At 46.6% G+C, this 15443-nt stretch overlaps 1 protein-coding gene across 3 annotated transcripts in view; it reads right to left on the bottom strand.

Annotated features, from left to right (window-relative positions):
* LOC115480574 (solute carrier family 2, facilitated glucose transporter member 9-like) overlaps positions 1-15443 on the bottom strand; it is a 60273-nt gene extending 44830 nt beyond the window's left edge. For all 3 annotated transcript variants that reach the window (XM_030219355.1, XM_030219353.1, XM_030219354.1), the window contains exons 1-2: positions 15365-15443; positions 971-1069 (exon numbers count right to left, since the gene is read on the bottom strand). In XM_030219355.1, coding sequence (XP_030075215.1) covers positions 971-1069; positions 15365-15388 — 123 coding nt within the window. In that variant the 5' untranslated portion in view covers positions 15389-15443. The remainder of the gene's footprint in view (positions 1-970; positions 1070-15364) is intronic.

The raw sequence follows: 15443 nt of genomic DNA, 5'->3' as shown, positions 1-15443 counted from the left end.
CACAAGTGTAAGGTAGGGGGGGATGGGCCTGGGTCCGCCTGCCTGAAGTGCACTGCACCCACTAAAAATGCTTCAGAGACCTGCATGCTGCTATCATGGAGCTGGGTATGATATTTGAGGCTGGCAAAAAAAATGTTAAATTTTTTTTTAGGGTGGGAGGGGGTTGGTGACCACTGGGGGAGTAAGGGGAGGTCATCCCCGATTCCTTCCGGTGATCATCTGGTCAGTTTGGGCACCTTTTTGAGGCTTGGTCGTGAAAAAAAATGGACCAAGTAAAATTGACCAAATGCTTGTTGGGGACGCCCTTCTTTTTTCCATTATCGGCCGAGGACGCCCATCTCTTAAGCACGCCCCAGTCCCACCTTCGCTACGCCGCTGACACGCCCCTGTGAACTTTGGTCATCCCCGCGACGGACTGCAGTTAAGGATGCCCAAAATTGGCTTTCAGTTATGCTGATTTGGGCGACCCTGAAAGAAGAACGCCCATCTCCCGATTTGTGTCGAAAGATGGGCGCCTTTCTCTTTCGAAAATACCCCTGATAGGGGCCCTTTTACTAAGTGGTGGTAAGCTCACTGTGGGCTTACCATGTGCCAATCTGGAGCTACTGTCGGCCCAATGCAGGCGCCGACAGTAGTTCCACCCCCAGCGCACAGCCCTGAGCCAACTTTTGTATTGGCACCTCCCTTCTCAATCCAGTAGCTCCCTCTCAAGTCCCCCCCCCCCCCCCCGCACATATACACAGCTGGCAATAAAGGGCAGACTCCCAATCTGGCATTTCTCTCTCTCCTCCTCCCCCCTCCCCGCTTACAGGGGAGAAGGAAGAGAGATGGAGATATGCTAGACCGGAAATTTTATGTCCTTTATCATTGGCACCCTGAGTCAGTGCCTCACCTGGTCCATAGGTTCAGTCAGCTCTGAACGCCATTATGATTTAACTGCTTTTCTGTGCACCAGAAATTTTCTGCTTACCAGGGAGGGTGCATTAATCACTGCAATATGGAAGCCATGGTGGAAGGTTCCCCCAATGCCCAGCACAAAGATCAGTTGTATCAGCAGTCGGTACTGAGCCTACAAGAAATGACAACCTTAGGCTAGTCTTATGCATATTAAACTCAGCCTTCCTCTGGAAAATTGAAAATCAGCAAAATAGTTCTGTAACTAAGCTAAGCATTCAGCTCATACTGTCCTTTGCTGATTTAATGTAATGATCCTCCATGAACCATCTTGATCCTGAGCAACGTTATTTATTTTAACAATCTTATAGTCCATTAATCCAAAAACATAATTTACAAAGAGGATTGAATTGACAAACAAAACTGAATGACACACAGCACATTTAAACGCAGAATAAAAGAGCAGAAAAGCTGACCAAGGTTTTACACTTGGAGATAAGTGTTCTTATCCTTTAAAGACCATCCCAGAGAAGGGTGGGAGCGGGTCCTTCCTTGTTCCTCTTCAGAGAATACTGCTTAAATGAACTATTGACCAAAAATCTGGACTAACTAAAATGTTTATACTGCCAGGGTGATGTTATTTTTTTTATTATTTATTTATCATTTTCAAAATAAACATTTACATAAAATAAATGTAGGAAAATCAGGAAAATATAAAAGAAAATGTTTTGTCCTTTACATCAAGGAACAAATAAGAAATTACATTGTTACTTAGTCCCCAATATATGATCAAGATACAAGGGAATCGTACAGACAAACTCAAGAGTGAACTCTTTAAACAAAATATTTTGTGAGGGTGAAGTCCATTCCCTGCCAGCGGTTTCAGCTCCCTACTGGGGTGTCCAGAACTCTTTCGCCACCACTTTCTTTGGCAATTATAAACTGCCGCAGTTTTTCTGGTTCAAAAAATACATACTATGCAGTATTTAAGGAAATAATACCAGGGGCGTATCTGGACTCTGGCGGTAGTGGGGGCCAGAGCCAGAGGGAGGGGGCATATTTTAGCCCCCCCCCCGGCGCCACCGATCCCCCCCCCCTGCCATTTCTGGACCCCCCCCGCCACTGCCAGACCCCCCCTCGCCACCAATGACAATCTCCACCCCCTCCCGCCTCCGCCAACCCTCCCCCGCTGCTGTCACTTACCTTTGCTGGCGGGGGACCCCAACCCCCCGCCAGCCGAGGTCCTCTCTTCCATGCAGGCTGCAAGTTGCAATGCTTCCTGTTCTTCTGAGTCTGACGTCCTGCACGTACAACGCACAGGATGTCAGACTGAGTTCCAAATTCTGAGTCTGATGTCCTGCACGTTGTACGTGCAGGACGTCAGACTCAGAAGAACAGGAAGCGTTGCAACTTGCATCCTGCACGGAAGAGAGGACTTCGGCTGGCGGGGGCTTGGGGTCCCCCGCCAGCAAAGATCGACGACGGGTTGGTGGCGGGCGTGCGGGAGGGAGGGGGAGGTGGAGAGGGTCGATGGTAGGGGTGTCCAGGGCGAAATCTGCGGGGCCCAGGCCCCTGTGGCCCCACGCAGATACGCCCCTGAATAATACATCTGCAAGCAAATTTCAGTTTGAAAGTACCATCTAGAGAGAGAACCCGGGACCTAAGTCCTAGAAATTCTCTTCTCCTTCTCTGAGTAGTTTTACTAAGATCAGGAAAAATTTGTATTTTTGATCCAAGAAATTGGGCTGAAATATGTCTGAAGTATAGTCTGAAAACATGATTTCTATCAGTCTCGAATGCAAAAGATGCAAGAAGAGTCGTGCGCTCCGTAATCATTTCTGAAGATGTGATAAATTCAATTCCGGAGCTTCCACTCGAGCTGTGTTAGCTTCTGTAATATAGTAAGCTTTTATAATTGGAGGCGTGGCTTATTTGGGAATAGCAAGCACTTCAAAGAAATATTTTTTCAACATTTCCATAGATGATATCAAAGGAGTCTTAGGGAAATTTAGAAATCTCAGGTTGTTACGCCTGAGTTGGTTATCAAAAATTCAATTTTCCTTTGTGTCAGTTCTTTCTCAGTTACTATATTACCAACAACAGTCTGTAACTTTCATGCAAATTTGATTCACATTTTCCTTCCTGCTCCTTGGCCTTCGATTCCATAATTTGTTGAAATAATTTTAAATCCTTTACTTCAGAATTAAAGGAATTGGTTAATTGAAGTAGGGACGAATTAATAGTCTGGATCACTTCCCAGAGGGCCTCAAGGGTAACAGCTGCCGGTCTACTCCTCACGCCGAGTTCAATGAGCGGGGCCTCCTGGGTGGGGGAGGGCGAGGAATCAATACCTCCCGCCCTATCTCCTGCTGACAATCCTCCCGGAGTCGAGAATCTGATAGGGCCGCTGCTAACCTCCAAGGACTCCACCTGAGGTTCTCCCATCGTTCCTGCCTCCCCGCTCAGTCTTGGCAGGGCAGCCTGGTGAGGTGGGCTTAAAGACGCCGCCTCTGCGCTAAGATCCCCCTGCTGTCCTGGGCTAGGGCCTGGGCTCCTCGTGCATGGAGGCCAAACGATTCCAGGGTTGGCTGCCGGAGCTTTGGAGTACCGCCAGGGCTCACAGCGGCTTTTGCCCCGACTTTTCCTTTTCTTTTCACCATGATCTCAGGTGAAAGAAAATAAACACTACTGGAGCAGAGCCTGGTGTTCGGGAGCCTACACGCAACACTCCCTCACACGGACGCCATCTTGATCCTGTACACAATCCAGGGTGATGTTAAAGATCTCAGCATCGTGCCTATTCCGACATCTAGGGGATTGGATCTTGGGAGAGGAAAAGTACACGCCTAGGGAATTTGAGGCTGCATACTATTCCCCATGGCACTTCAACTCATTATTACACTGCCCGCAAGCATCCCTGCCAAATAGGCTAAGACAGAGTAGACTACTCAGAGCAATGAGAGAGACGTGGAAATTTTTGACAATGTTGCTGGGGGGAAGAGGAGATATATCAGATCAACTCCCAATAAGGGGAAATGTTCATTTCATGCCGGGAAATGACAATGTCAGCTTTGCTAGATGGGCAGTCAGAGGACTTACCCTAGTACAACATGTGATAGATGAGGAAGGTAAATTATATACATGGGGTGCTCTGCTGGAAGCTGGGAAAGTTGAGCGTAAAGATTTGATGGCATATCTGCAATTAAGACATTATATAAGGACTTTGGAGAGAGGGGCCTTGGTCCCGTCCTTGGGAATAAAAATACGGGGGTTCTTTGACACATTTCAAGAAGGGGAACTTTCGATATCAGGGTTACATAAGACAATACAGAGGGAGTCTAAGGAGAGGACATTTGGGGACCTTGTCGCCAGATGGACTCCAGAAGTAACAGGGAGACTGAGCCCTTTGAAGCTAATAAAGAGAATTCCAGAGATTTCGATTAATGCAACCTTGAGGGAATGTCAATTTCGTATTATTCATAGGGCATACTTCACACAGGAGAGATTATTCAAAATAGGGGCAGTAGATTCACCCATATGCCAAAAATGTAAACAGGGGACTAATTCTTTTCTTCACTCCTTATGGGACTGCTCTCAAACTAAGATTTTTTGGAAGGAGATATTTGGATATTTAGCAAAGTTAACCGGGTGTGTGGTTGTGCTTTCACCAAGGGCCATACTGTTAGATTACTATGAAGACTATCATCTAGAGAACAGAACATACACGCTACTGTTAAGGAAAGCAGGGGTTTTGGGGAAGAAAGTGATCTTAGGAGTGTGGGTGGGAGATGAGGCACCGTCTTTTTGGGTGTGGAGAAATAAATTTCATGCCCTAATGGCTTTTGAACATAGATATGCTAAACGCACGCCCAAGAGGCTGAAGCAATTCCATGAAGTATGGGGAGTGTACGTGGACTCTTTGCCACACAGAGCGAGAAGTCTGCTGCTAAATACGGGTTGAGGACTGCAGGATTAAAGAGAGGATACTCCAGGGAGATCAGTGGTTTATATAGGATGGGGGGATGGGGTCCCCCCTTGTTTTAGGATCGCTGTCTTCCTCTTCTCCCCCCCTCATGATGGACATATTTGTGTATAAATACCCCCAAATTTATAATTATAATTTTTTTTTTTTTTGTCTGTGTGTCTTGGACTTGTATTTGGAGTTTTAAGTACATATCCATCTTGTTTAATTGTTCCCTAGAGCCCACAATATGCTCATTAATTGTTCAGCTTTTGGGTGACTGGTAAGGTGGGATGGGAGCTGGGAGTTTGAAGATAGGACTGAGTTGAGTGCACGTGTTCTCGTATAGTTATGATTGTTGATATGTTTTGGTTGACTGAATTGTTCAAAACGCACTGTTTCAATGGGAAAAGGGGGAGGGTGGGGGGGAGGAGAAGGGGAGGGAAAAGTTTGATGAATATAAGTAATAAGATGTTTACTTGGATACGAATTCATGCTTAAAGTCATGTATATTTGAAACCTGCAATATGTGATTTCTTGGATCAGGTCATCCATGAAAAGGAAAAAAAGGGGGGGGGGAAAGGTTGCAATAAACAGTTGGAAGGGGGGGGGTATAATACCTAAATTTGATGACCATTACTATGGATGTATACCGGTGATGTTTTCTGTTACAGCTGTTCTGTATGTGCTTTAGTGAAGTTGTATTTTTGGATTTTGTCATCAATAAAAACTGTTGAAATATAAAGATCTCAGCATCGGCAGGAGAATCTGGGAGGTGTAAGTATAAATTCTTCATAGCTGGAAAACTACATGCCCCAGAAGGCATTGGGGTTTTCAGCTTAGCCAAGATGAGCAGAAACGACTGTGGGGGAGGAGCAGGTGTGGCTGCACCTTCCCCCACTGAAAATAATTGACAGCAGTGCATGCTACTACTACTACTACTTATCATTTCTATAGCGCTACAAGGCATACGCAGCACTGTACACCATACACAAAAGACAGTCCCTGCTCAAAGAGCTTACAAGCTAGGTATAAATGTGACCCGCTGAGCAAAAAGGTCCCAAAAGTGGGGTATGTGATTTATTTATACCTCAAGATAGAGGGATATCAACTGCATAACCCTGTAAAATTTCAGCTTCAAGTATGGACTAATTATGTCTTTACAAAATGAGAAATGTTTACCAGTAAAAAAAATAATTACCCACAATATTCACAAACCCTTGCAGTTTATAGGCTGTAGAACATAAAAAACATCAAAGTTGTGAACAATATTCCATAGTCCCATTCTACTGACCCTATAGTACACAAAACTTTCAAAAAATGAAAGTTGCCCAAATTTCCCCCCCAAACTTTTATAGCCGTTGTCTCTGTTATTTGTAACCCCACTGTTGGTACCTTTCGCATAGTGGGTCACAAATAGTTTCTGTACAGCAGAGAGGGAGCCCTGAAACAGAAGGAAGGAAAGCCCAAAGGGGAGAGAGAGCCCTGAAAAGGAAGAGGGAGAGAAGACCAAGGAACTCCTCAAGCTACAGCGCACAAGTTGGGGGGAGGGGCGGAGGAGCAGTTTTCAGGCTTCCATTTACCAGAGTCAAACTTGTCCTCATCTTTATGAAAAAAAAATTTGCAGTGTTTCAAATACTATCAAAGATTAACTTTCTTCTCCATTATTTAAATAGAGTGAATGACCTATGTCCTCATGAATCTATTTGTTTTGTTCTTAAATGGACTTGGGAAAAATCCACAGTTTCGGGAATAACATGTATAGAATGTTTGTACATTTGGGAAGCTACCAGGACAGGTGCCCTTGACCTGGATTGGCTGCTGTCGGGGACAGGATGCTGGGCTTGATGGGCCTTTGGTCTTTTCCCAGTATGGCATTACTTATGTACTTATGCCAGCAAGCTCCCTGAAGAGTTGAATGCTACTGTCTTTTGCATGTCTATGCTGAACCTGCTGTCTACAACTTCTGTCTCGAGTTCCGCAATTCACTCTTGTGCTTGAGATTATGAAGGTCCTGAAGCTTTAGGAGCTGATGTGCTGACATATTTTTCAACTTGATATATGAACGCTTGCTTTCTTTTGAACCTTTCCATTTTCTTAATATATTTAAAGTGGCATTTTAGAGATGATGTACAAAGCAGAATTGAGACATCCAGGTCAGGACATCTCAAGTTTCACTAGTATTTTATATTTAAATCGTTTTTATTGGTGATAATATTACTTGTACAACTGCTCAAGTAAAAAACAACAGGCCAACACAACATGTCAACAATACTACCAATATCACCTTACAGTTTTACATTTTATCCCCTCCACCTCCCACCCCATCCCTTCCCGCATCCAACACTCACCCAAAACTAATTTGGTAGGGTCGTGCACAATGTTGCAGCAGCTAAAGAATAAACCAGTCCATATAACCTACCACAAAGGGCCTTGACTCTTATGGCCCCTTGCCCGATACTGCTGCCTCTAACAGGGGTCATCTTCGTCATCTTCAATTTTGTGGTTGCATCAATTTGGATTCAATCATTGTTGTCATTGGCAGAGCAAATTCATCCAATACATAACAATACATCATAACCGTACAACAGTAAACAGTTCTCAGTTACAGGATGATCTGTACCCTCTAAACACAAGTGCAAACCCTACCAGCACCTCCGATTTCTAAAACACAAACCTAACCCTCTCCCATCTAATCCCTCCCTATGCACTCACCCCAACCCCCCTATCTCTCCCCCCCTCCCCCCGGGGAATCACCATGGTGTACCAATCAGCAATTCAAAATCCTGCTGCGCGCCACTGGGGTCAAAGAATCCCAGAAAGGTGCCCACCGTCTACAAAAGGCATCACCTTTAGGTGAGGCTAGGTCCCCCACCCCCCTATGCTCCAGTGCACACAAAGAAATCATCCTAGACCTCCACTGCTGGAGAGTTGGGGGCTCCGCTACTATCCATTGATGAAGTATAACTTTCTTGCCCATAAGGGTCGCTCTCTTCAAGAAGGGTTTAAGCCCCACTACTCCAGGCATCAGCAGCTTAAAAAGATCAAATAACTGAGAGGCATGGGGCATCCAATTCACTCCCCAAATAGCCGACACATGTCTAGCCACCCGCCTCCAAAAATCCAGGACACACGGGCACTGCCAAAACATATGCCCAAGGCCCACCGGGGAGCGAGCACACTTCGCACAAGTGTCATCTGTCCGCATTGCCGCCCTCATCGCCCTATGCGGAGAAAAATACATGCGCATTACAAATTTGTAAAGAGTTTCTCTCAGCGTCACACTCTCTGTCACCCTGGGAATATTCAACACATAAGTCTTTAGTTGTTCCCCCCGAAGTTTCAGGGTTAACTCATTATTCCAATGGGTTGCCAATTTTTCATAATCTACCTCACCCAGCTGCTCTCTCAAATGCGAATGATAATACTTTAGGGGGGACTGCCGATTGTGCATCCAGGGCAAAAACCTCCAAAAACCTCTCCCACACCTCTAGTCTCAGGGATTCAGGGGGGATCGACCGGACATAATGGTATAGCTGATACCAAGCGAAAAAGTCTCCCACCCCCCTTCCAAATTCCAACTGCCAGGCTCCCAACATCTTCCTTTCACCATCCTCTGAAAACAACTGATGCAAATAATGAGCCCCTCTGGCTCTCCAGGCCGCAAATTGAGCTGAGCTCGAGCCCAGTGGGAAATCAGGATTACCCTGCAACGGCAACAAGGGCGAGAACCTCGACGAGAGCCCAAAAAGGCGACACACCCATCTCCAGGCCCGTCGCAATGTAATAACAAAGCTGCATAAGGCTCCGGTACCCTATACTCACACGGCCGTGCATGTAACCACACACTAAAATGTATCGGCTGCAACAGGTGTTGTTCCTCCCCTGAAAGGGTAAAATGATTCGTACCTCTGAGCCAGTCAGATATGTGCCTCATGTTCCCGGCAACAGACAACAACTTAACATTTAATAAGCCCCAACCCCCCTGGCCCCTAGGTCGATAAAGCTGCGATGCCGCCATCTGTGACCGCTTCCCCTGCCAGATACAACGCACCACCAATCGAGTCACTAGTCTTTCATCCTTCCGGCTGAGCAGTATAGGCACCATTTGTAAGATATAGATCCACTCGGGCACCAATACCATATTATACAGTGCCACTCTACCCAGGCCTGACAAAGGCAGCGATTGCCACACCCCAAGAGAGGCCCTCGTGCTGATACGCAGAGGCTCGACATTCAGCTCATAGAGCTGGGCCAGATCTCTTGGTATCCACACCCCCAAGTATTTTAATGGGCCCGACGCCCAAGACAATGGAAATTCTCCCTCCCACCGGGCCTGTATATGGTCCTGTACCGGGAATGCTACTGATTTTTGTAGGTTAAGGGTAAAGCCAGAGAAGTAACTAAACTCTTCAATTTCACCAAGAAGGGCAGAAATCGACTGCCTGGGCTGTGTCAAGGTCACCAAAATATCATCTGCAAACGCTAATGTTTTCAGTGAGAATGTTGAAAAATTCACCCCTACAACATCCACGTTGCTCTGGATATATCGCAATAAAGGCTCTAGGTATAAAAGAAACAATAAAGGGGATAGGGGGCATCCCTGTCGAGTACCACAGGACACATCAAAGGGGGCTATGCGTGTTCCATTTACCACTAAAGACCCTCGTGACTTTTCATAAAGCACCTCCACTGCCTTTCGAAACCATCCAGTAATCCCAATATGGTCAAGCACCGCAAACAAATAGTTCCAACGCACTTTGTCAAAAGCCTTTTCGGCGTCTAGACTGACCAGAAGCAAAGGCTCATTAACAACGTGGCTCCGAGCAATAGCCAGACACACCTTCCTCACATTCACTGAAGAATGCCGCCCCCTGACAAAACCCACCTGTCCTTCCCCAATCAGTGATGGCATATGTAGCGCTAGCCTATCTGCTAAGACTCTGGCCAAGATCTTCAGGTCAACGTTTATCAGGGAGATCAGCCTATAAGAGCCCGGTAAGTCCGCCGACTTACCCGGCTTAGGAATCAAAGTGATCAGAGCGTCGTTCGAATGCCCCGGGAATGAACCTTGTTGCAGCGATGCTTCAAAAAAATCGAGCAGCGGGACCGCAACTTGTGGAAACATACACTGGTAGAACTCAGCCGAGTATCCATCTGGCCCAGGCACCCCTCCTTAGCATCTTAACCACTCGCTGAATCTCATTTCCCCTTAAAGGCGCATTCAATTGAGCAACAACCGAGGCTGAAAGACGGGGGATTCCCGAATTCTCTAAATAGTCACTCATGGAGGGCCCCTCCTGAGGGTCCGGCAACACATACAAAGCCGCGTAATAGTCATAAAACAGCTGTGCTATCTTTGATGTCTGAGTTTCCCTCTGTCCATTAGGGCCCATTAGAGACGATATAAAACGATTACCCCCCCCAGGTTTTGACAAGCCGCGCTAACAGCCTACCCGATTTATTCCCAAACCGATGAAATCTAAAAGAACGGTAAAACAGGTGTTTTTTAGTACGTTCATGGATTAGGGCGTTTAAAGCCACCAAGGCCGATAGCATCTGTTCTCGAGTCTGCGCCGAAGGGGTTGCCATATGCACCCGTTTGGCCTCTTGATATACCCTCTCTAACTGGACCAATCCCTGTGAGAGACGCCTGAAACACGCGCACATGTAGGCTATAATGTCCCCACGTAACACAGCCTTAGCCGTTTCCCAGTATAACCTCGCATCTGAAGTATGGCAGGCATTCGCATCAGCAAACAAAGACCATTTTTTCTGGAGATAATCCTTAAAATTATCATCCTCTACCAAGTAGGAGGGGAATCGCCACAACCGCCGTCGCAACCGCGCCTCCCCAAGGTCCATGTCTACCCAAATAAGTGTGTGGTCCGAAATCGCCATCGGGCCAATCTCCGACTGCACTACCTGCGGAAAAAGAGGGGCAGACACCAAGATATAATCCAGTCTGGACCACGTGCCGTGTGCCCGTGACAAATGTGTGTAATCATGTGCGTTGGGGTTGCACAACCGCCACAGGTCCACCAAGTTTAAGGCTTGACACAAATAAGGTAGGCCCTTCCCTCCTCCCATTACCATCCCCACATTTGGGCCTGAATGATCCTGTTGCGCATCCAGCACCTGATTGAAGTCTCCCACCACAACCCAAGGCACCTCTGCGTGCTGTATTCCTAGGCGCACTAGGTGCTGAAAGAACGAGTGATCGTACACATTAGAGCCATAAATATTTAAGAGATAAAAATCTTGCCCCATAACGTTCATCCGCAACAGAATGTAACGTCCATTCCTATCACTTTCCACCACTTGAGCGTGGCATTGCAAGCTCTTATGTATCAACACAGCCACCCCCCCCCCCCTTTTTGCCCTTGGCTGACGCAAAAAAGTAGTCCCCCACCCAACGCTGTTTTAACTTTGAATGTTCTACATCAGAGAGTTTGGTCTCTTGTAAACAAGCCAGGGAAACATTGTGACGCTGGAGAGTAGCTAGTATTTTTGTACGTTTAATAGGGGAGGTGATACCACACACATTCCAAGAAATTAATCATGGCACCGGTAACTTAGCCAGGGTCCCTACTCATCACTTTAATCAAGGCCCCTACCCTTATAGGGTCAAAGACTCCCAGGCGCCCAGCCCTCGCCCAAAAGTCCACAACCCCAGGACACTCCCAGGGGACCACTCCCACCCCAGCAGCACACACATCAGCAGTCTGTTCCCCATTGGACACCATGGAATTCCCTATACCTAACCCCCCTCCCCCCCTCCCAACTCCCCACCCTCCCTCCCCTTCCCCATGTTTATTTTCTCTGAATCTGCCTTTGCTAATCAAGCAGCGGAAGCAGTGGCCCGTCTCATCTCTCTGGGCAAAGTTACATATGCCCTCCAAATATCTAGCTTTCCCAACCTTGAATCTGCTCATGACAGGCCTACACCATCAGGCAGTATGGACTCTTGTAATTAGAAAGGAACCCAGTATGTAGTAGATATAATAAGATAGTTTATTACAATCTTACCAATGGTAATACAGGTAGGTTAAGCATTCACATAATGGAATCGCATATCATGGCACGTCCTCTCTCTCTAGCCTTCTGGAGTCTCCCTTCTCTGTTCGTCTTCTCCACTCATCTCCTTCTTCTTCTCGTCTCGTCTCGTCTCGTCTGAACTAATACTCCTCAAACTGCTGCTTATATACAATTTTGGCCCTATTCATTTCAATGGACCCCAGCTATCTCAACAGGGCTCCTAGTCCTTATCAGTTGATCAGAATGACTTCACATATTCCCAAACCTTCCTGTAGCCCCCCCTTTGGATGGTCCCATCTGGGGTGCAGCTGACCCAGCACTATCTCTACGTAACCATAGCAACTCTTGCTTATGACGTCTTGCAGGTGCCAATCTCAGGATTGTTTATAGAGTAGATTGCCCCCACCCTTGCCAGTTCAGCACTTGCCACAGTGAAATGTAACTGTGTCAAAGGTGATCTCTGATTTTTACAAGCTAGCTCTCTTTTGTATCAGAGATGATTCTGATTTTAAGAAGCCTAGCTCTTATTATGAGCCATTGGCCTGTATTTTACTGAGAGCAAGGGCTAGCATAACTCTTCACCCACCAGCTCCCAGTTCTATTCTTCTCCATGTCACCATAGAGAAGCCTGTCTGTAATCACGCAATAACACCTAGAGAAATCCCATCCTCACTTATAATAGATTCTACCCCGTACGCATTCCTAAAAATGCCTAAGCCCTATCAGTTATTCACCCACACTCACACTCCTCACCAATACTCCCCGGTACCTAACACTCCCCACTCCTATAACCATACTCACACCTTAACAAGTCCTAGACACTGTCCCGCCGCTCGCCCTCCCATCATCCATGCTAGGGATCTACATAACCACTGATTGACACCCCTCCACAAACCACCCACCACAATTCTGGAACCATGTTGCCCAACAGAACATTATCAGTTACATGTTTAAAACTCCCAGATTCCTCTTCTTTAAACATTTTCAGAAACCTTAAACTGCAAAGGGGTGGATGATTAATAGGGAAAAACATGTTCTTCTTCCCCATAAGTTTAAAATCAACTGAGGATGAGCGAGGGTGGGGGGGGGGGGGGCAAAGACCCAAAAGGCTTGAGCTTTCTCAATAATGGCACACTTGCCCTTGCATACCTTCCGTTACCCCCCACCCCCGCCCGCTACCGCACCCCAAACAATCAAGTATTGAAAACCATGGTACAACAAAAAGAAAAAAGGAACACCTTAACAGGCATGGTTTCAGTCTTATCCAGCCAAACATCCAACCCCTTTACCACCAACTCTTCAGGGGCAATGTGTTCCTCCGTCGATCTCCCGCCACTGACATGGCCTCACCCAGCTTGATCATCTGCCGCGTGCTGCACAGGGACTCCATTTAGCCAGGCCATCGCACTCCCTGGAGTGTCGTGTGTGCGCCACTGACCATTATGCCGCACCTTTAACACTGCGGGATAGCGGACTTGAAATGTATATTTCCTCTCAATCAAGCGAGAACAAACTTCAGAGTACTGGCGGCGCTTTGCCGCCAGCGCTGCAGAATAATCTTGGTACACCCGCACTTGCACTCCCTCATAGCTGACCTCTTCCTTGTGCTGTCAGTAGTTTGGAGGAACGCATCTTTCTGGGCCGAGTTGAGGAACTTAACGATCACTACTCTAGGACGTCCTTCGCCGGCGCGAGCAGCTTCCAAGCGATGCGCATGCTCAAGTTTCACCGGGTCCAGCTCCTCGTCCCGCGCAACCATCGGGCTCATCCAGCGTTCCAAAACCCGACGCAGAGATCTTTCGGGCACTGTCTCAGGTATACCCAATACTCGGAGATTATCCCGGCGGGACCTGTTTTCTAGATCCTCTAACTTAGTTTGTTGCTCCACCACCAGCACCCGCAAGCGCGTCAGCTCCACATCATTCCCCTGGGCGCCATCCTCCAAATCGGACACGCGGCACTCCAATTCGCCGGTTCTCCGGGTTAATTCGGCAGTGATTTGCGAGATCCCTGCTAACTGCTCAGACAGCTGTTGCAGTCGCGGTTCCAAGGCAAGCACTACCGCATTGGTAAGTTCCGTGATTGCAGCCTCAGTGCAAGTAAGCTGCGGGGCCTGTCCTTGATCCGCCATCTTGTCCTCGGCAGTCCTGGAGCGTTCTGACCCTTTTTTTGCTGATTTTGCAGCCATCCTGCTGTGTGAAGTAAGATATTTGTCCATAAGACCCACCACTGCTCTCCCGAGTCAAAATGCAGGTTGGGTGGGGTTTTTCAATTTCGATGTCAATGGATGAGGATTAGGACCCTCGAGCAGGAGGCAAAACACGTCTGTCTCCTCTCACTGCATCACGTGATCCTTCCACTAGTATTTTAAAACAGGATGTGCCCACATAGAGCCTATTCTTAAAATACATCTAGAAACCTCTAGAAATAGCAGTTTTTGCACTGGTTACGTGTAGACAGAGCATACATTCAACATGCACCAACTTCAGCTGTATCAATAAACTCATGGCAACATAAACATGTATGTGCTGACATTTGAAAACATACATGGGCCATTTTAGAAACATTTCCTTGGCTGATATCAATTTTTGAGGGGGGGGGAACACAAGGGGATTAAGGGGACTGAAAAGATGCACTTTTCTAAAATGTTGAAGTGTTTGGACTTAAATGTGCATCTCCCTTCTGATAGGGGGATATGTCTGTTTTTATGGCCCACCCTAGTCCTATCCAAAACATGCCCAGAGCATGCATCTCTGCCATATGCACAGCTTTGAATTTTAGATGTGTATATCCCGGCTTTATAAAATTGGGATTTAGATATGTATTCAACATACACATCTAAATGTTGGTTTATGCATGTTGAAAATGTGCATAGGGCTTCTGAAATAAGCACCTTAGTGTGTTTAAATCACTATTCAAAAGTCCAACAGTCTTATATACTGTGGGGAAAATATAACGTGCTCAATCCACAACCCTAAGCACTTAAGTTCTCCAGTTGACTTGTACACTGTGGGTAACTCCAGTTATGTAGGAGCCTTAGCAGCAACTCATTTCACACAGGGATAAACCCTGTGACTTGCCTGCATCGTCATCGGCTTCTCTTGTAAAACTTTTAAACTTTATGTATCTTTAATACAAAATAGTATATAAACTTGAAAACGTATCTTGTTCATTTCAAAACAGCAGCTTTGGACCTGTGCCTTAGTGTGTTTAAACACGGGGAGTTTGATAATGAAATCTCTTGTGAGTAACCTTTCGAAAGGAAATACTCTACGAGGATTTCTTTGACAATTTGGACAGTGCACACTTGACAGCTATGTTTTAATGTGGGTATAGGTGCTGCAAAAAATCTTTGGTTGCTATCCCTTAAAAAACAGAAGTATTTTCTTGGGTACCCACAGCTCCTGATAGGTAGTTTCCACATCCCTCTGATTCCTCACTGTCTCTTTCTCTCTCCTGTAAGTTACTCACCAGGTCTGACAGCAGGCTGCCCATCTCCACTGCTTAGCAAGTGTCCTGGGTTCGCTACACCTTCTCATCTGTATAACCC

Source organism: Microcaecilia unicolor, chromosome 11 (assembly GCF_901765095.1).
Source record: "Microcaecilia unicolor chromosome 11, aMicUni1.1, whole genome shotgun sequence".
NCBI lineage: Eukaryota > Metazoa > Chordata > Amphibia > Gymnophiona > Siphonopidae > Microcaecilia > Microcaecilia unicolor.
Note: the sequence above shows the minus strand (reverse complement) of the source record. Positions and strands in the feature narration are given on the sequence as shown.